This window comes from Bombyx mandarina, chromosome 01, assembly GCF_030267445.1.
Source record: "Bombyx mandarina strain Sakado chromosome 01, ASM3026744v2".
Classification (NCBI taxonomy): Eukaryota; Metazoa; Arthropoda; class Insecta; order Lepidoptera; family Bombycidae; genus Bombyx; species Bombyx mandarina.
In genome coordinates this window covers 16,950,244-16,973,565 of record NC_143208.1, presented here as the reverse complement: position 1 = coordinate 16,973,565, position 23,322 = coordinate 16,950,244, and the positions used below count along the sequence as shown (strand labels likewise).

The following is a 23,322-nucleotide window of genomic DNA, read 5'->3' as shown; positions in this document are numbered from 1 at the left end:
TACGTCCCACCTGATGGTAAGTGGTCACCGTCGCTCATGGAAGTCAGTAATGCGAGAGGCAGAGCCAAGCCGCTGCCTACCGCTTTTCTTTAAACGAGGCTTGTGGAGAGCACTTAACGGTAGGCATCGACTTGGCTCTACCTATTGTTGACGTCCATGGGCGATGGTAACCACTCACCATGAGATGGGCCGTAGGCTCGTCTGCCTACAAGGGCAATAAAAAAATTTGACACTGGCTCATAACGGGAATTGGCAATTAAACGACTTATGGTAAAACCAGAAAAAAAACGCAAAATTCTAAAGTATTACTGCGAAACAATTCAATTTTTTTATTTATTCTACGTAAAAACTCCGGATTTATTTTAATACTTTTAGACTGGAAGCTGTGGTAAGATTAGTACCTTCATATTTAACTAGATGGCAGAACAATATGCGCTTGCAGATTCCCCGTAAAGTGTTACTTGCAGAAACAGTGTTGAAGAGAAAAACTATCTTTTCTATATTAATTAATCAATCTATAATATAATAATCACTACAAAGTATAAAACAAAGTCGCTTTCTCTGTCCCTATATCCCTATATTTGCTTAAATCTTTAAAACTACGCAACGGATTTTGATGCGGTTTTTTTATTACTGGTGGTAGGACCTCTTGTGAGTCCGCGCGGGTGGGTACCACCGCCCTGCCTATTTCTGCCGTGAAGCAGTAATGCGTTTCGGTTTGAAGGGTGGGGCAGCCGTTGTAACTATACTTGAGACCTTAGAACTTATATCTCAAGGTGGGTGGCGCATTTACGTTGTAGATGTCTACGGGCTCCGATAACCACTTAACACCAGGTGGGCTGTGAGCTCGTCCACCAATCTAAGCAATAAAAAAAATAATTAGAGTGATTGAAGAGTGAGAGTGATTTAAACCTTCGTTTATATGTATAATAACATCCATTAAGTAGTGGAGAAATACTGTTATCAATAATAAATTACAGTTCCCTAAGCGAAGCGAGGGCGGGTCGCTAGTTATATAATAATCTATAATATAATAATATATAGTTATATAATAATATATAATAATCTATAACATAATTTAAAAAAAACGTGTGGCACTCGGGAACTGCCGCGGTAAAGCTATTGCATAGCATTTTTTATCATGCATTCTGGCTTGAACAGTGCGACAGCCGTTTTTCAAGATAACTGAGACCATAACCTCATATGCAAAGGCTCCCAGTGAACACTTAACACTAAATAGGCCGTGAAGTCGTTCACACCACTACGTAATTAAAAAAAATTAAGCAGCTATTATAAAAAACATTATTAAGTGGTTACTGGAGCCTATAGATATCCATAGCGTAAATTCTACAAACTGCCTTGAGATATGAGTTCTGGGTTTCAGTTTTACAGTTGCCCCACCCTTCAAACCGGAACGCGTTACTGCTGCGCGGCAGAAATAGGTAAGGTGTTGGTATCTAACCGTACGAGCTCCCAAGACGCCCTACCAGCAATAATTATGTAAATCATAGTTTAGTTTATAGGTTATATATTTATAGGTTGTAGGTTAGACTTTACATTCTATTCATCGTAACAAGCGAACAAGTTAAGCTACATTTCCTCAACTTGAGCATTCACTTGCCACGAGACGTTGTAATTCGAAAAACGAAAAAAAAAATCTATAAAATAATTCTTTATACCAGAACCGTAACGTTGGAAGTGGCACTTTGTAATCACACAAAGATCAACTTCACAACAATTGCTGTTCGTTAGTCTCGCTAAAACTCGAGAACGGCTGGACCGATTTGGCTAATTTTGGTCTTGAATTATTTGTGGAAGTCCAGAGAAGCCTTAAAAGGTAGATAAATATGAAAATGCTTGGAATTAAATAAAAATAACAATTTTGTTTTCCCTTTGATGTGTCCCCCGCCGGACGGATTCCTTTTGTTTGTTTTAAGTTTATTTTATACAACAGTTTAGGTCTTTTATTTATCGATTGAGGCACTACGAAGTCTGCGGGATCAGCTAGTAGTGAATAATATTATAAAGAGGAAATATTTGTTTGTTTGTTTGTTTCGAATAGGCTCCGAAACTACTGGACCGATTTGAAAAATTCTTTTTCCATTAGAAGCCGACATTTTCCCTGATGAACATAGGCTACATTTTTTTTTTTTTTTTTTTTTTTTTTCATGTGTGTTTTAATGTTTCCGAAGCGAAGCGAGGGCGGGTCGCTAGTAGTGAATAAAGCTATGTTTTATTCAAGTTTATTTCGAACATTTCACTAACTATTCTAGCAATTATTTTAGGTATCTTGATAGACTTCAGTTAATCGATTCTGAATTTTCGAATGATTCGCTCTTGATGTCTTCTCCCCAGTTTAAGTGAAATGTATTTATTTCTAAAGGGAAAAATACTCAGTATAATTCAACTCAAGACGACTTGTATCTCGTCATTCATTACTGCTTTTATCGCTGTATAAGGCGACCTACGACCGCCATGATCGATACTGGTTACCGTCGGACATCGATTGTCATGAGTATCATCGTGGGTAGAGCCATGGTCAAGCTACTCCCTACCGCTAAGTAAATGAATGCACTGATCACAGGTCGCAGGATTCAACCCTTGTGGTATTTTACATTAGTACTTGTAGTTCGATTATAATATAATGTATTGTATTATGGCATAGTTGTATATGACCATGACCAAATTAACTAACTATAAAATGAATGAGCCATTCGTCTGAATACTTCAATTAAATATGCGTCAGGGCCTCTTGAACTATAATAAGATAATTTTCGTTCACGGCAAAGGCATCTTAAAAAACATGCACCAACCGATCGTAATCTCTAAATACAATCACGTTTGTAAAAAGAAAGCAATTAAACTTGCATGTAAGACACTAAGCCCTTTCAGTAAAATATTTTAAAAACAAAAATAACGAAAGAAACAACTTCTGTTGCTCAGATATCTAATTGACTCGATATCTTAAGAGTGTCTTATTTGTTCCTCACAGCCTTTCAAATTAAAATTATCTTCAACGTGAACTTTGTGGGTTATCAAAAAAAAACATTGTGCTATAAAAATTGCAGAACAAACTCAGTTAATTACATGTAATCGAAAAAGCCGAAATAAGATTTATGTCATGAAATCGTCCGACACACTTGTTTTTGCTGCTTTTAAATTTATTGTCAAGCTCTATAAATTTGTATCATCTATGTCGAAGGCTTCCGAAAATTGAGGGAGCCCAGTACATTTAGAGACTCTGTATTCGCGCCAATAACTTTATTTACGTTGATATCTTTCGCAATTTCTAGCTTTTCGTACCAGCCAAAGCAAGCTCTGTAGTAAAGATCTAGGTGCGTTAAGCAAATAAAAGCGATATCAACGATTCAAATAACTCCTTTCCAACTTTGTCTTAAAAACCAAAGGTAACATTTACATTAAAAGAAGCAGTCTCAGTTATGACATTTCGTTATTAGAAAGCGTCGTGTGATAAGCGCATGAGAGGGGTCATAGAACTTTACAGGGCTGGTACATGACCGCGCGACCAATATACGTGCCGAACCGTTTTTAGCATGTTTTAGGTTCAGCACCCAGGTGGTCGTTTTAGATGATTTTTAGCAATGTATAAAGCGCATTCCGGCTGCGTAGGTTGCATTTGGATGCGGGAGGATACGTGCGCTGCGGGACTAGAGCTGGGAGTTGGGACGTAGAGTTGACGTCGTGAGGCGATCGAGACGAGGCGACCATCATTCGCGGGCCGACAGTCGGGTAGCGCGGTCGTCGTCTGCGCTCTCGACGGACACCGGAATAAACTTTTCAACATTCGTCTTTTACATCTGACGGAGAAAAATGAGGGCTGGAGGGCTCCTGGCGGCAGCCCTTCTGCTGCTCAGCACCTTTACTATCCAGGTGAGTTTAAAATTTTGCTCGCAGAACTAACAATAAAAGTTTGCAAAAACTTTTAGCGAAGCCTCAAGTTACTTTTCGCATAAGTTGTTTTATTTATTTACTTATGTTTCTCTATAGGTTCCCTATGTTGTTCCGCTGAATAAAATTATGTATGTGGTCACGAGAACCGGTTTTAGCGACTGCTGATTGTATTCGAACTTTAACTTCGTCGTTAAGTTTAACGTCGACGAAAATTTCACGAAATGTTTGAATTTACATCGGGTAAAAAATAGATAATTTATATTGTTTTCTTTACTACTGGTATTCGTTGGGTTGTTCTAAATTTAATAGATTATATGACCTAAGCACGCGTATCTATCGATAATGTTGATAGAATTGTAAAAAACTCGATAAATTTTAACCTACTTGCGTCCACTTGTAGGTAATTGAAAGTATAATAAAATTATTTTCCTTATTATCATTTTATTGAAGAATATAATCATAAGCGTTATTATTTTAACAGCTGCTTAGTATTTAATTTGGTTTCAGTTTCGTATGCCATTGTACTAAATATCGAAATGATTATGAATGTCGGTACCAGCGAACGAGAATCGCGTCTCCTTGCAACGTAAAATTGTTAAACATTAAAAGTTCAATGGATCTTATTAATTTTAATAAGAAATGGAAAAGACAAAGACCAGATCTTACTCTTTGTCTAAAAACTTAAATCATATTTTTTCATGACTGAAAAATATTACCAATTAAACACCAGTAAAAACGCCGTAATTTTTATAAAATTTATTTGATTTTGTTTTCAAATGCACTGATTTTCTGAATATTTTGTATTAGAAAAAAAAAGTAATTAATCACAGAATCAAAATATATATAAAATATGCAAATGAATTTATAACAAAGGACTTACAGACATCTTTTAATTTAAAAAGTAAATACATGAGACTGTCAATATTTTCTTCTCAGTCTGTTCTGATTGTAAGCTAAGTTCTGAAATAACTAAATTGAGAGGTCTTTCAATAGCAGATAGACGGTTCCTCAATGAATTTTAATATTTTTTTCTCGGATATATGAGTCGACTAGTATCAAAGCCGGCAATGTGACTTTTGGACAATTATTGGTAAATCAGAAAAACGAATTATTGACTTTGTATTCCATTGGCAGCCACAAAACTCTTCTGAACGACATCTTAGATAAATAACAGGTTAAGTATTAACCTTTATTTAATGCAGGTTTTGAACCGTATTCTTTGAAGGAGACGATTATATTCAAATCAATCTGTATTGACATATCAATAACATTTTTTTGTTCAAATGCACAGATTGCCACCTTTGATAATAGACGACTCATATTTGGAAAAACGTTAAGGGAGGAAAGATTTTAACGTGGAACACAAATTGAAGATTGCCTATACTAAAACTATGTTATGGATTCTATTTGGATTCTAAAAGTTATTCGTAACAATATCATGCCGTAATTCTAGAATTTAATCTGATTTTAAAGTCACAGACTGAAACGAAAGTTCCCCGAAAAGTCGACAACAACCGAACGTGTTTTATAATAAAGTAGCTGAAGTCAATTTCGATGTTTGGAATGTTGAACAATTCAACGACAACACGAAAATGTCATTAGTGTATTTCGCATATAAACATTGGGAAAATTGCGTCTATTAATAAACCTATATTTTTAGATATTAAATTAAAATGAATTTGGAAAATATCGTTCTACCATTGCGATCACTGAGAGGGTCTGGTGGTGATTTTGTCTACTCTACCACGGGATTCGTTGCCGATAGGTTCGAGACATTTTCTTATTAAAAATTATTTGATTCGCAAGGTCTAAGTATACTGGTTATATTCAGTGTTTATGTAAAAACCTATAGCATAGAGTAAGCTAGCCTAATTTCGCGCCGCTTAATGTAGGACTTCGTCATCATTACATACGCCCTCATAGGCAGATACATAGGCTTCCCGAAGCTTTTCCATAATGAGCGGTTAGATATAAATGAGAACTTTTTTTTTCGTTTTCGTTGACAATTTCAATTTATATAAAAGTTTTTAGCCTTAATTAATTAAAGCATAATCGTTACTTTAAATAAATAATAAGCTTACTTAAAAAAAATTGTAATGTATTTCAAATTTCATCAAAATATAAACTCTATTGCATTCAAATGTATTTTTAAAGATTTTTTTTCATCAATTCTTAAATCTCAACTATCCCATAACTACCCAGTGACATAAAAATATCACACGGCAGTCTTTTTTACAGGCGTCTACTCCATATTCAATACTATAATAGTACTGCTAATTTAAATTCCCGAATTATAAGCCTGTACAATACCAATTGTGATTCAGACGTTACCAACACATAACATTTTTGAAACAAGAATATGCTTACGATCCGATTTTAATTGTATAACACCTATTTGTATTTCTAGAAATTTCATGTCATTCGATATCACCCAACCAACAATCGTAGAACATTCCACGTGTGTGTTAATCGCAAATATTTCGCACGTCAAGAATGAATCAAATCATCTATTAAGTATTGAATGTGCAAATTCAAGAATCACATTCGTGAATCCTAGCTGTAATCGAATTCAAATTACACAAGGTGGCGTTTCTATCTTCAAGCCATAACTGATAATTGTTTGCATCTTGGTCTAAAATTCAAGTAGAATTTTTTCACAGAACTTGAGTAATGCAATATCATTTTTATTAAGCTGTAATTACCAGGCCTTTCTGCAGTCAAAGGTTGGTCAAGTAATAAGCGTTATTCCATTTTCAGCTTTTATTCCTAAAAGCTGAAGCTACTACTAGGTCCTTGTAATTCACAGAACTAATAAACTTACTTGAAAGTGGAAGCGGAATTAGCTGTTAATCTACCATTGGTTCTTTTAATTTTAAAATGGCGGATCTTTTTTCGTATTATAATTATAAAGAACGTTCGAATTAAATAAGACATAGTAAACGCTTAAGTTTTTTGGTAAATTCAGTTTTTATACTACTTATTTTATGATTAGAATTATTTTTTATTCCAGAAAATTCTGGTATAATCCAAACGTTCACGGAGCACTTGAAAAAATATTATACATATTATACTAACAACTTAGTTGTACATGGCTGCGCGTCGCGTTGGAAACTCAATTTAGCAAGTTCACATCAGGCACACTTCTTAAAAGCTTTCGGTATGTTTACCGAAAATGTTCGTAGGTTACGGATTTTTTGTCAGACGCCATCGAAAACTGCAGCAGGTCTAGCTTTTAGGAAAACTTTCCGGGTGCATACAATAAATCGTCGTTTAGTTGACCATAATGCGTAAGACAAATGTGCTTGTCAAAAAAAAACTGTATATCTTCTGAGGATTTCTCAGAAAATTATGACGCTTCAGTAAATAGTTAATTCTGTGTATCATATCATCATTATCATCATCATCATCAGCCTACAGTAGTCTACTGCTGGACATAGGTCTCTCCAATTGCATGCCACTGACCCTGGGCTTCTCTCATCCAGCTCTTGCCAGCCAATTTTTTATTTTTTTATTACTTAGAAGGGTGGACGAGCTCACAGCCCACCTGGTGTTAAGTGGTCACTGGAGCCCATAGACATCTACAACGTAAATGCGCCACCCACCTTGAGATATAAGTTTTAAGGTCTCAAGTATAGTTACAACGGCTGCCCCACCCTTCAAACTGAAACACATTACTGCTTCACGGCAGAAATAGGCAGGGTGGTGGTACCTACCCGCGCGGACTCACAAGAGGTCCTACCACCAGTAAAAATCTCAGACAGAATCTTTAGATTAAATTACGTTCGGTTTTCTGTCTCTGTTAAAAACCATGCAATAGTTATGCGGTATATAATACAATACAGAAGCGATGATATTGTTCTAGTCTTTTAAATAATGGCTAATCTATCTGTGTAACTAGACGTGTTCGGAGTCCGCGCAAGTTGCTTGTTGGCATCATCATGTTGTTTTTGTTTTGCCACGATCTATGTGTTCCGGCTTGAAGGGTAAGAGATGGGGGGTAATAACAGTGACTAGGATTACAAGTCTCCATAGCCATACGTACTGGAAGACGAACTTAATAAGCTCAATGTGAATGGCGGCACCCATGTTGGAATATTACCGGGCTTCTGGAATCGTATAATATCAGCGGCAAAATTCTTCTGCAAATGCATATAAAAATAAAGAAAAGTAACAGTTAAGATATTTTTTTAGCAGAAATAACGTTTTTTGAAATTTATTATTTGAACACACAGTATGTTCGGTAATTGAGCAATTTTATTTGAAAAAGGAAACGAGAGATGTTCCGTTAAATTCACTCAACGATAACTCGATAGCTATAACTGTAGTTAATTGTGTACAATGATGTCATAGTGATGTGACAGCCATGGATATCCTTGCTGTCATGATAAGGTTATTTGTATTCTACAATAAAAAATTCTGCAACGTAATCTATAGTTTGATTTAAAAAGAGCTTGTGATTTCATTTTACACTTTATTGCGTCGTCTAACGATTTCTGGCATTAGTTAGTACTAACATTTGCTTAAAACAAAGTAGGTAGTAACTCAAAAGCCAAAGCCACTTTTGATATTCCAAAATTTTCTGTGTTTTCATCTAAATGTTTAGTGAGCTTAATTTACAGTGTGTATTCGAATAAATAAGCTTCAAAAGTATGTTGCGAATAACTTTCCTGTGCATCGTGGCGTACATTCGTTCATGATATCTTCTTTGCAGGAGTTAAAACTATACTAGACAGACGCAAAAAATTTAATGAGATATTGATGAGATGAGATGTTCCTTTATTATTTTTCTTTAGCGACTATTGAGAGCGTTCGTTTTTAAAATGTATATAATATTATGTTTTTTTGTAAATGTATTTAAATGTAAATGCATTTTGGAACAAATTTTATTTTACTTTTATATGAAAAGATTACATTTGAAAATATAAAATGTAATAAATAGAGCGAGTTGAAGGTGTTTTTTTTCTTTCGATAAAGTTATTTCGAACTCGGCAAAGAGTTCGATGTGCAACCTAAGCTGAGTTTCTTGTCAGATTTTCTTAGCGAGTCACGATTCCGATCCTGTAGTAGATTCATTCGCGAAGCAGCTATTTCTGAGCTGTTAGGTCTTCTTTGGAAGCACTTGGATGGCTCTTAGTAAATCCCCCTCTCCTGGCTGAGCCCTTGCTCGCCCACCTATCCTTGTGAAACTGGAAAGGGCTCCAGGCCATCAGTAATCCCTCAATCATAAAAAAGAAGCTCTAACTGTTTGTTGTCGTGATGGTATTCATGCATAACACCATCCACCTTGAGACATGAGAGCAAAGTCTCAATTGTATCGTATAATTGTTGTCCCACGCTTCGGACCGGAGCGAACGACTGCTTCGCATCACAAATATGCAGTAGGGCAACATCGACCCCTACATAACTACAATACGACTAAAACCACCTGAGACTAATGTCGCTACGCTTCAAACAAAAAAATCAAAGACTAGAACCTGACTATTCTTAAATTCCTTATAAAACAAATATGACGTAAATATTTCTCAATTGTAACGTATAATTGTTGTCCCACGCTTCGGACCGGAGCGAACGACTGCTTCGCATCACAAATATGCAGTATGGCAACAACGACCCCTACAGAACTACAATACGACTAAAACCACCTGAGACTAATGTCGCTACGTTTCAAACAAAAAAAACAAAGACTAGAACCTGACTATTCTTAAATTCCTTATAAAACGAATATGACGTAAATATTTAGTCCTCGTATAGAAGGCATGTCGTATCATTGAAGACAATATGAAATCAAGCACGAAATTGGATTTTTCATAGGAGGCTTTAATTCATCACTAAATTTGTCACGAGTTGATAAACAATACCTTTTAGAATTGCATTGTAAGCTCCGAGGTGTCAATATGTGCAATAAGATGAGTTAAAATGATACACGGTATCCGGTTACGTATTTTGGAACAATTATAAAAAAATTGCGCGTGATTTAGATTCCAATTACGATCAAAGGTCGTATACGGTACGATATAAGGTACGATACGATATAAGGTACGATACGATATAAGGTACGATACCTCGATTAATTATTATTATTATTTTTATGATGAAGTCGCTAGGACGTTTTGTTGGCCCCAATAAATAGGTACCGTCACCGTGAGACTGTGAGGCGTACCGATTTGAAGAATGGGATAGTCGTTATATAAAAGTTTTGACTTAAAGTAGTTGTGTCTATCGACTCCAGCAACCATTTTATGTCGGGAGCTGTGTGCTTGTTCATCGCGGTCTAATCAATAAAAATAAAGACAAAAAAGCCAAGCGTCAGCTAAGTGCGTCAGCAAACGACATCATAAAAAAAAACGCAGAATATGCTCACGAATAACTAATGCGTGTACTGATAAGATTCTATAAGATATAGCTATTGTACTGGTAGTTAAAACCAGTTCGACTACTACTACTACTGTACTGTGTTACTAAAGTAATCTAATTATTTGAGTACTTTTGACCCCGACGAAATCCGCGACATGTCTTATCAGGGTTATCTCTGTTTCCTGGCAACAAGATACAACGGGGCCTAAATTGTACGAATGTTGTATAATCGCGCTATCCTACACTCAGTAATGGTTTTTTCTACGAGCGTAAACATGATATAGAAGTTGGTATTCGATTGATCCAAATACATACGAATATCCAAAACATTGTTTTTAAGTTGTAAATTTTCCGGTCAACATTTTCTTTAAACTTTCCGGTGATCTACGTCGTGTGGTTTGCTGAAAATAATTGTAATATAATCATAAAAGCTTATCGTTACTGATACACATAGTTTCATAGGTGTCAGACCCAGAAGGCACACTTCATAAGCTCAGAAGGTGCACTTCTGAGCCTATAGAATTAGAGATTTGAAACATGCAATAAAATGCTCCTATTGTACCGTAAAGTTGCATCAAGAAGGTTTTCACGATTTTAGGTCTGTGTTCACATATTTTGAGCGGTCCATAAAAATACATCAATTCTTTGTGTAAGTTCAGGTACCGCGGTATATATCTAGCTTACAACAAATCGCTTCGTTGTACTCGTACCTGAAGATACTGAGCTTAGACGGACCGGGTTTTTCTATTTTTTATTGCTTAAATGGGTGGACGAGCCTACCTGGTGTTAAATGGTTACTGGAGCCCATAGACATCTACAACGTAAATGCGCCATCCACCTTGATATGTAAGTTCTAAGGTCTCAAGTATAATTACAACGGCTGCCCTACCCTTCAAACCGAAACGCATTACTGCTTCACGGCACAAATAGGCAGGATTGTGGCACCTACCCGCGAGGACTCACAAAGGTTCTACCACCAGCAAAAATCAATCAACACATATTATTATTAATTTCTCCGTGATCATACAATCGAAAACCGTTCTGATCTAGCATCACAATCGTCAAATGTAACATCCAATTACGAACTGTTTGTTATTAAAGCATTTTAATATAATTTATCGATATTATTTATTGATGGAATGACACAAATGACCGGACTACTAAACAGTGATTAGCTACTAGTGATCGTACGTAATCACGTGATGTTTATTGATCACAATATGTGTACAAATATTGTTTATATTTTCAGATACGTTTTTACTAATTGTAAGGTTACTGAAGTATATTTTACTGACCAATTTAATATGAGACCTGTAGGGGGGTTTTCATTTTGTTCTAAGTAATTCAATGTATGGTACAACCGTCTATTATTGTAGGAATGTCTCTTCCCCCCTTAAAATTGTCATAGCATAGAAGATTTTTGACAAAAACCTTGATGTTATTAGTGATATTTTCAAGATAAGCTTACATACATACAAGTTCCAGGTATATTACGTTGAGAGGTACGAGAATTTTACTAGTATACACTAGCAAAATATTAAAAGCAGTGATTATTTAATATGTGTATTAATTAAATTATAACATATTTTAATAAGGTATCTAATTGCGCCGCTTCCATGAATCAGTGTAAAAACTGTGTCAAATCTCAAAGGTCACGATGCATTGATAACTCCGATATTTTTATTCATACAGTTTATCGGGTAATGATAAGACCGCAATCATATTGCACAATTATTTCTAAAAGTAGGTCTGCGAATGTTTATCTTAACAAGAAATTGGTATTAAATTGCACATTAAAACTTAATAAATCCGATAGATTTAAAAAAAAAAATTGTAAAGAAAATTTAGACGAACCCTGCCGACGACTCCTTCCTGAAATATCGTCTTTACATTCAATTTCAATGTTTTAAGTCAAACATTACACATTAAAACGGTAGAGAGGAAATGAAATTTTCTTGTAACCCTTTAAGGAAAATTCAAGATGCACCGAAGTCGAATGAATAGTAAATTTAATATCCGGATGCTTGAAACTACTTGGAGCGGGAAGAGGTCGACCGGAGAAGATATGGATGGAGTGTGTGAATGACGATATGAGTGAGATAGAAGTGAGTATTGAGATGACGGCTGATAGAAGAGAATGGAAGAGATAAATTAGCTGTGCCGACCCCACCTTGTGGGATAAGGTGGAGAAAAAGAAGAAGAAGCTTGGACCTACTTTGACGTTTTTATGTTTACGTTGCACACGAAATTCTACTGGGTCATTATATTCTTTAGAAGGCGTGTACGGTAAGCCGAGTGCCACGAACTAAATGCATTAAGCAACAAACAATCGGATAGCATTTCTCACTTTGCGATTTCGGACGACAGTTTCACAACTACTCTGTAAGTCCACTAATATATAGGTAGTTTTAGAATTTGTTGCGCTTCCTCGGAATGTATCTTATGCATGTTTTAAAAAATCTTAGTGTTCGATTTAATCGTTAAAAGTGAATGTTAAAAATCTATATATTAATACGTGAAGCAAAAACTTTGTATCCCTTTTTACGAAAATTGCGCGGACGGAGGAGTATGATATTTTCCACACTTATAGAGAATATAGAGAAGAAGTGCACAATGCTAATATTTTTTTTAAATAATGCTTAATAGATACATTAAATCAATAAAGAAAACATTACACACACTACATACCATGGATTTTACGCACACACGCATGCATACTATTTATTGTCAAACTTTTGTTCTTGACGTCTGTTGTCAAATTGAGAATAGATTAAATATTGTTTGTTAATATTTTTTATAGTGTAGTCTTGGCGAAATTTGTAATTATAGAAGTATAAAATACAATCATATTAGTGTACAAACTTACAATTCCAATTAATTATAGTCGAATTTCGACCACTGCGGGACCTCTAGTTTCTATAAATAGCTGATATTTTTTTGTTGACTATATTTTTAAATCATAGAAGTACGTATTTCTGTGTCAAGAAAATTTCATCGTTTTCAAGTGCTATGGTTATAGCAAGATATACCAAGATATTTTCCATCACTTATAGACCATTTCATTTGTATTATCTTAATTGTTTTCGATATATTTTTTTACTGTTTAGTATAACTACCGAATGAAGAGACGATTTTTTGCTATTTGTGGTATTCTTCTTCCTCTTTCTTTCCTGTTACCCTCTGCTAGTTCATTTGCATTGGTCTTGGTCAGTCTGTTCTAGCTAAATATAATCTGTGGTATAGTGATAAAAATATTTTATTTAGTGAAGAGGTTATTGTATTGATTTTATAGTATATTTAAAAAAAAAATCGTGCCGCGTTTTCTAGTTGTTTGATCCCTCCATACGCAGCACTTGTTTCGAACTTTTTTTAAATAAAACCACTTGAGAAATATGTAACTTCATGTGACTGACTCAGTGATGCAGTAGTTAGCGCTCCTGAATATTGCACCGAGGGTTGTGGGTTCGATTCCCACATCAGGCAAACATTCGTGTGAAGAGCATATTTTTTTGCTTTTTGTCTGGATGTTTATCATCTATATATGCACGAATATATTTAAACGTATATAATAAACGTTTTTATGTGTGGTTTTTTCTTTAATTTGTCGAATTTTGTGCCGTATGACCGTGCGTGGTTTGTTACTAGCTAATTACTGGTTATTTATTTGTGACACATATTTTATGCCGCACATGTTTGGATAAGCGGAGATTTGAAATTAAAATGTAATGCGAATTAATTTAACCACTCAAAGACTACAAGACATTGAGAGGGTTATCCACAAGTTATCACGCCTCACTCCCTGTTTCTGTTACGTCCGAGATATTTAAAATGAAAAAATATATTTTTAAATATTTCATTTATCAGTAGAGGTTATCGTTACAACGGCAAAGCACGTTGACTTGCACAACATTTAGTACTTGATAACGATGCCAATTTGCTTAATAAAAAAATATATATATATGTTTTTACTAGGAAACGTTCTAATTAGATGTTTTCGAGAGCTAATTTTATTAAGACGTTTTTGGAATAATTGAGTTAAAATAAAATATGATCTCCATTGAACTCCACCTTAATAAGGTAGAATGAGAAAACGGTTGAACTTGAGAAAGTGCTGGAAATTTAACATTGCATAGCTAAAAAACGGCTTGTTTGCCTTTAGCTTCAACAAAAAATAAGACGTTATCTTAAATTCTGTGAAACCGATCAACGGGGATAATCGGAAAAATCAAATTTGCGATTAAATAATAATAAAAAATAAAGCATTTTAAATTAATAGAAGTGTTTAGACGTAAAATAAAGGATACAAGTTAATGGTTTGAATAGATTTTTGAATATAGATACATACATATATACGAAATTGTTCAAGAGCTAATTTTGTAGTCGGCAACGATTACCCCGATTATCATAGTTTATACTTAATCAATTTTAAAACTTAATTGCCTATGTTTAAACAGGAAACTATAAAATAGATAATTCCTAGTTTATCGTTAATGTTTATCAACTGATTTTTATTTGTCAAAGAGTTATTAACGAGCCTTAGTGTTTTTTATTGGATTGGAAATAGTCAACTTTCACATTGTTCTTTGATTTTCATGAGTGGTAGAGACATGAGGTCGAAGTTACAATAGCTTACGTGGATGAGCTCATGATGTGTCCATCCTTGTATAAAACAATAACGCCAGCTTGAGACATGAGACATCAGGTCGAAGACCAAATCATATTGTACGCTTTGGGCTGTATATGTATGTATGTGTATGTATGTACTCTGAGCGCTTCAACACGGAACACACGGTGGTTTCACGCCAGAATAGGCAGTAAATACCTTTTCATAGGTGATTACAATTTGCCCTAAAACTAATTTAAACAAAGCAGGCATTTAAACTTGCTCTACCTTGTATGCATGTATGCTACGCATGCATGCTTCGCGACAGAAGTCTGTAAATGTTCATGAGCGCTCACATTCATATTAGTAGCAAATAAACGCAAAATTATTTATTTTCTTGACATATAATTTGATACGATTCCAGAAGTTTGCTTATTACGAATAAAATATACATCAGCACCAAGTTGTACATCACGAAAGCTATTTCAAGAAAGGGCCCAACGCTTGGTTGGTTTGTGAGGCGTTGATAAGGACCGATAAACCGACCCAAATTCTGATTTCAATGTTGCCTAACATGTATGCGGATGCGCTTGCATTATTTTAAAATTGTTTATGGTCTTCTGCAGCTCCTTCATGCAATCGGATTATTGTCATAAATTTAGGGAAAATTAGAAATAAAAAGTCCCAAAAATTATTTGAAAATTGACAATGTAAGCTCGCTAAATGGTTCACGAATCGTTAGCTATTTATGAAAAGGATAAATAAAAAATGCAGTCTAGGTAGGTATACTTACTGTTTTATTTCAAGCTCTACTTAAAAAAATCCTAATCCATATTTTCAGGAATACATCGCTGGGTTTTGTTGCCCCTAAATCGTTTTATTTTTAATATTATTGAAACTCGAATTTAGAAGGTGGAATTTTGTGGCTAGGACCAGTTCTGTAAGCTTCTTTGACAGACTCGATATTTTGAAAATTTTGGCGAATATCTTGCATATAAATGTTGCCATGCTTAGTTAGAATCCTTTAAATAATTGATCTAAAAATATAATTTAGAGGCGAGAAGTAAATTAATTGAGAAAACATGGGAAGAATTTCAATAAAAGTTTTTTTTTGATATGGTAGGGTTGCTTTGGGACGGTGGTTGAGCCGAAAAGCGAGGGGCGCGCATACAACTGAATGAACGTCTTCGAAGGACCCTTAATAGTCGGGCAGCTGTATCGTGAATTATTCTCTACCGCCGGATCGGAATCGCGACACGCTGAGAAGAACCGACGAGAAACTCAGCCGTCTACTACTATGAACTGTTATGTAAAACTCAATGACGAATTGAACGAGTATCTTACAAAAGTGATTGCTTTTGAAACTAAATATTCGACCGCATCGGATTTTCGGTATATTGAAATTGCTTCTTGCTTAAAGTGAGCTTATTTTTTTTATTATTTTTTTATTGCCCTTCTATGCATACGAACATACGGCCCACCTGATGGTGAGTGGTTACCGTCGCCCATGGAATTCAGCAATGCCAGGGGCAGAGCCAAGCCGCTGCCTACCGCTTAATACTCTCCACAAGCCTCGTTTGAAGAAGGGCATGTCATAGCGCTCGGGAAACACCGTAGAGGGGAGCTCATTCCATAGCCGGATGATATGTGGCAAAAAAGACCTCTGGAAACGCACTGTGGATGACCGCAGTAGTATGGATGAACTCTACTCCGGTGGCGGGCGGTGCGATGGTAAAAATGAGATGCCGGCATCATCTCGAACAATTCCTCAGAGCACTCCACACATTTTAAACTAACATATATTAATTTTATTATCGTTCGAGTTACACATAAAAAAATATGACGACAACATCACCTCATTCATACACGAGGTGTCATATTTTTCAAAATAGACGAAAAATTTGATCTTTCGTTTTTGCGCAACATTCAAGAGTGTTAGTTTGCGCTTATCATTGCATTTTATAATTGTAATGTTTAAATAAAAACTTAATTGTGTAAAAAATGATATAAATAAACGAAACGAAAACTTCAAATCAGAATTTCATCCTCTGCTATGAGTATCGTAAGCATTTCGATTCGATTTGAGACAATGAAACATACACAGACCTCTAATAACCCAAAAAAACAGATTTTTGTACAATTTAATAATTATCCAATGAGGCGAACAATAAATCGAACAAAAATGATTAAAAACCTTTGACTGTTTTCTGCAAATCACTATACTGCTAGTGTTTTGAGTGCTAGTAAAGAATTGTTAATATTAGATATGGACTTAAAGAAAATAATGTAGAATAGCCCCCCTTACCCCCGACTAATTGCGGGGAAGATGTATGATGTGTGGCTGACAGGAAATGAGATGAGAATGAGGAGATTCGAAGATTGTTTTCAGCAGCGTGTATTTAAATAGGCATATGTCCATTAGTGGACAACTGTGAGCCGATGATGATTATAAAGAAATTAACTTTATATCACACTGCCAGATGATCCGTATACTCAGGTTGCGTCTACAGTAATAAATTATTAACCTTCAGCTTTCGACACACGCGCCTCGTGATCAAACCATTTCGTAAATAAGTAAACACACAAAATCTGCGTTTAAATATGATCAGCTAATTTGAATTCGATTGACATCATCGCGAAGTAATCGATCGACCAGAGACGGCAAGCTGAATAATTTTACGTGATGACCTTACTCGTGAACGGTTGGGATCTAGCCTATTCTGTATGACCTGACCTTGAATTAACCATGTATGTACATATGTTTCCTGCTCCATCCGCTCTATCCATCAGTTTCAATGTGGACTGAATAATTTAATAAATTCATACCCAATAAAAAATATGTATTTTTAAGCGACTACAAAAAAGGGGGAGCTTGTCGGTTCAACTGTATTTTTTGTGTATTACTTCAGTAATTTTTTCTAGGTGAACCTATTTTAATAAATTTTTTTTCTTAATTTAGAAGCTGGTGCTTCTCATGCGATCCTATTTACATTTTTTGTTAACATTTGACAAAAAAAAATTTAGTTAACCTTAATGGTGCATTTTAAATTAACTTCGACTACATTGACGATTTTTTTTTTCTTAGATGGTTGGACGAGCTCACAGCCCACCTGGTGTTAAGTGGTTACTGGAGCCCATAGACATCTACAACATAAATGCGTCACCCACCTTGAGATATAAGTTCTAAGGTCTCAAGTATAGCTGCAACGGCTGCCCCAGCCTTCAAACCGAAGCGCATTACTGCATCACGGCAGAAATAGGCAGGGTGGACCTACCCGCGCGGACTCATAAAAGGTCCTACCACCAGTAAATCTTTTTTTAATTTCTTGTACTCGATCGTTTTAGTCCCCATTTTTTATTAATTGAAATTACACCGGGCGTTCTTTTCGTGTTCACTACTGCGTATCGAAGATTTATGATAACTTACAAGCCGAAGTCGCATAACGTTAATATTTTGCTCTGGAGTGTAGACGAAGGTCTGCGCTTTATATGAATAATTTATCAATATCTGTTTGGTTCGAAATCGCATTATGGTGCCATACGTTAGTAAATATCATTGTATTTAAATTATAGTGACGGCACCGATGAGCTTCATTACTCTTCAGTTCTTAATAATTGGCCCCGTGATGAGAATACACGCCTATAGCTGTGTTTACTGATTTACTGGTGATAGGACCTCTTGTGAGTCCGCGCGGGTAGGTATCACCACCCTGCCTATTTCTGCCGTGAAGCAGAAATGCGTTTCGGTTTGAAAGGTGGGGCAGCCGTTGTAACTATACTGAGGCCGTATTTACGTTGTAGACTTCTATGGGCTCCGGAAATCACTTAACATCAGGTGGGCCGTGAGCTCGTCCACCCACCTAAGCAATAGAAAGAGATTATCAACGTTAACAGAAACGGTTTAAAGCATAATTGGCTGGTAGTAGGAACTGGTACGTGCCACAATCCGTGCCATATTTTTGCCGTTAGCCCTCAACTGTTCCACGGTTCATGGGGCGAGACATTCACAATATAATCCAGACTACGTTTTCTTGTCTCAAATTGGCATTCGCGTGGTACACGGCTGTGGTATCCACTTAAAACCGGGTAAGCCGTGGGCCGCGTTTATACTTTACCAGCAATACAGTGTGTTGTAAAAGCATGATCTCATTGCGTGCAGGTTCAAAGAAGGAGATGATATTAGAAATAGGCAGGCAATGTTAGTTGAAGTTTAAGAAACTGAGAATGGCATATCCATATGCTCTGATTAATGCGTATTAGCGTTTTGCGTATTAGATGCGTATTAGATTCTAGTCTAGCTATAGACATAAGCTTAGATTATAAAGACTAGTTATAAGGTTTATTAAATATTATATAGATTAGATGTAGTCGTTATTAATTCTAAAATTATGTAGATTAAATATAAAAAATATTTTATTAGATATAAATTTTTTTATCATTTAACAATACGAATCAAGAAACATTATAAATATATACAAGGATATGACGTAAAAGTGTTCTTAATCTAAACTGTAAACGTGAACATTTGTATATTTGGTAGTTTGTTATTCATCTCGGAAAAGTGGCCCAGTAGATTTGAATGAGATTTCGCTCAAATATAGCTTATGATCTGGACTGACACAGTATGCGTTTCTCGCTACATCAATACGGTGAGACGGCATGATAACCGCCTCATCCCAGAATTTACTCGTGCGAGAGCTATTTTTTTTATTGCTCTTTTAGGCAGACGAGTATACGGCCTACCTGATGGTAAGTGCTTACCGTCGCCCATGGACATCAGCAATGCCAGGGGCAGAGCCAAGCCGCTGCCTACCGCTAAGCTAGTCATCGTCGATACCCTAGTCACTAGAGGTGAAACCTAGACCACCAATTACTTATCCTGTCCGTATTTATGTTAAAAATGATATAATGTGGGGAATGGAAATATCTACTATAGCAAAGACTGTGCTCACTGGCTCATGTTTTTACATACCGACGAATTCTACAAATCGATTGTTAGCTTATACTATATAAAGAGAAAAAAAAAAAAAGAAGAAATAAAAAGAATATATTATATAAAGAGAAACACAAGCAGCAGGAACGTTGGACTTATATCTCCAATACGTTCCAATGAGGTCAAAATGGCGATAGAAAAGATAGCCAACAAGAAAGCCACGGGACCTGACGGTATACCAGTGGAGGCTTGGAAATGTTTTTGCGAACACGGAATCGTAATGCTCACCAAACTCTTCAACTGTGTGTTGCGCTCTTTCAAAATGCTAGCGTCGTGGACATTGAGCACCATAGTTCCTATTTATAAGGAAAAGGGCAGTAAATACGAATGGAATAACTATCGCTGTTAAGGAGTATAATAGGGATATCTGACCCCACCATCATGTGGGATAAAAAACTAGGAAGAGTGAGAGAGAATGAGAGAGAGAGAGTAAAGAACTCACACATATGTACGTGATTATGTAATGTTATGTAACTATACTGAGACCTTAGAACTTATATCTCAAGATGGGTGGCACATTTATATTGTAGATGTCTATGGGCTGCAGTAACCACTTAACACCAGGTGGGCTCAGAGTAGAAATTATATTTTCAACACTTTTTTCCTGTGTTTATGACGTTTGGAGACAATAGCAGGTACGGTACATCCATACCCCTAATACCAAATATCTTCCACAAAGGTTAAAATATTTTCTAACAGCACACGCATTCAGATAACACTTTTTCAATCAAGCCGTGTACTAAATCTAAATCTTGTAAATTTAAATTTGATTTTTTTTAAATAAATAAGAATTTCTCTTAAAAAAATTATATTTGTTAATGACAGTAATTTTAGATTCACACAGATAATGTGACAGTTACAAAAATTACTTTATCTCGTCTAATTTAACTACTGAATCATTACTTGAATGTAAAAATGCTGTAAATATTGATAAATCTTTGTAATAACGGTATAAAAACTTTTATAAGTATTGCAATATAAACTATTTACATAACGCAAAAATAAAAAAAATAGAATTAGAAACCAGTTGTCATATAAAATTAAAACCATTTATCCAATTTGTGTTCATCAATAAATTTGAGTTGCGTGACTCATCGTATGCAATGTCAACTTTGTGCATATATGAAGTTTTATTGTGTGTCGTCTTTATCGTATGTGAGATCATTTTTTCTTTCTCCTGAACTAACTGTAATATTAAATCCATGAGTTATACATGTACTTAGGAGGAACTTGTGTCTCAAGCGTATATTTTTTTACAAATTTATTTATTGGAACGAAGTTCCTTATCGCGCGTTGTGAAAGGGGGCTAGACGGAAAAAAATCTTACGAAAAGTTGTCACGACACTTTTTTCTATTTAGTTTGTTATCAACAGATGTCGCTGCACGTAAATTCAACAATTTCCGAATCGCGGAGACGAGATGTTACACAGTTGATAGACGTTCTTGTATTTCTCTTGCTAAATCATACTTACCTGGCGTATTGGATACCGTGAACATGCATGCGGTTACCCCAGGGCGAGGCTTCTCCATTGCACTGCGGAGTGGTTGACCCTTGCGATTATTTTTTCAATAAAAAAATCATAATAAAAAATGTGTATACCCGAATAATTATAACCATTATACCTCGAATAGAACTTAAAATTAATATTTTTATAATACGGAATTTCGTTCCGATCCGGTGTCCCACGACACCACACATCTTTTTTTTATTTAGATATGGACCAGTCGCGGAAACAATTTTAACAGTAAACAAAATGATTACTCGAGGTCAATACATGACCACAAAAAAAAAAACTACAATAATGTTAAAAACATAATTAGATAAACTAAACTAATACGTAAGAAGTACTAAGTCATATTAGAAAAATAAAAATAATGTTACGCAAAGAAAATTAAAACCTATTGTAATCTTTTAATAAACATATTAAAACATTAGGTATATTTGTATTTCAAATTTTGGTGAATTCAAACGACATTTTTTTTAATTCGACCCTACAAAACACCGAATATTGTTATTGAGACTCAAAGGAATATCCAGTAAATTCGTACGTTAAAATCTATCTTGATAGTTTTGAAAACTAAATTATTTGCAATTTGACTTGTTAGCAGCTTTCTCGTTTCTATAATATAAATAAAATAAAAAATAGTTTTATTTTTTATTTTTTATTGCTTAGATGGGTGGACGAGCTCATAGTCCACCTGGTGATAAGTGGTTACTGGAGCCCATAGACATCTAGAACGTAAATGCGCCACCCACCTTGAGATATAAGTTCTAAGGTCTCAAGTATAGTTACAACGGCTGCCCCACCCTTCAAACCGAAACGCATTACTGCTTCACGGCAGAAATAGGCAGGGTGGTGGTACCCACCCGCGCGGACTCACAAGGGGTCCTACCACCAGTAAAACCAGTATTTAACGATAAGTACTTAATTATTTTATAATGTTCGGATTTGCTAATAGTTCGTTTAATTAAAAAAACAATGTCTGTATTTGTGTATCTCTGCAAAGCGTTTTCGTTTTATTGCTGTAAACAACAAGCAACGTCTACTTCATCATTCCGGAACGTATTTTCTCCTGGGTTTAGCTGCAAGAAGCTTCGTAATTACATTTTAGATTAAAATACATCGGACCATCGGATTAAGGTGTTTAAATTCAAATCGGATTTCGTCTTATTTAATCACATTCGTTTTAAATTTTTATATATTGGAGCATTGGAACAGTAGATATTGCTTAATATTATGATTGGTGGTAGGACCTCTTGTGAGTCCGCACGGGTAGGTACCACCACCCTGCCTATTTCTACCGCGAAGCAGTAATGCGTTTCGCTTTGAAGGGTAGGGTAGCCGTTGTAACTATACTGAGAACTTATATCTCAAGGTGGGTGGCGCATTTACGTTGTAGATGTCTATGGGCTCCAGTAACCACTTATCACCAAGTGGGCTGTAAGCTCGTTCAACCATCCAAGCAATAAATAAAAAAAAATAATGTAAATATTTCATTAAAAGACGATTTCGATTTTCGCGCTGAATAATCAAAAATTCTCTAATTATTCATTTCTTTGCAGGTAAGGTTATAATGTTATACACGGAACGTGTTGATTTTTTGCGTTCGACGTAAGTACATACCTACATTTGTAAGACGAACGTTTTCACGGAACTTTGACACTTGCGTAAGTATTTTTTACGTATAAACACGCCAACGAAGAGATCGCGTACACCGGCTCCTATTCTAGGGGCTTATCTAATACAAATGTCGTTCAACCAAGCCACGCTTATCTCAAACGATTAGGTTTTAGCGAAATAGTTTTATGATTTAATAACAGGTTGCTATGTAGTTATTAGTTTGGCTTTTTACTTAAATATTGGACGGAAATAATCTAATACCAATTGATGTTTTTTTTTTTTTTTTGTAATTTGACTTTTGTGTCCTCTAAAAATGTGTTTAAATTTCGATTTCATGT

At 35.4% G+C, this 23,322-nt stretch overlaps 1 protein-coding gene across 10 annotated transcripts in view; it reads left to right on the top strand.

Moving 5' to 3' along the window:
• The first annotated feature begins 3,685 nt into the window (after positions 1 to 3,685).
• Positions 3,686 to 23,322, top strand: part of LOC114252791 (basement membrane-specific heparan sulfate proteoglycan core protein) — a 203,121-nt gene continuing 183,484 nt past the window's right edge. For all 10 annotated transcript variants that reach the window (XM_028187426.2, XM_028187425.2, XM_089731410.1 and 7 more), the window contains exon 1: positions 3,686 to 3,891. In XM_028187426.2, coding sequence (XP_028043227.2) covers positions 3,832 to 3,891 — 60 coding nt within the window. In that variant the 5' untranslated portion in view covers positions 3,686 to 3,831. The remainder of the gene's footprint in view (positions 3,892 to 23,322) is intronic.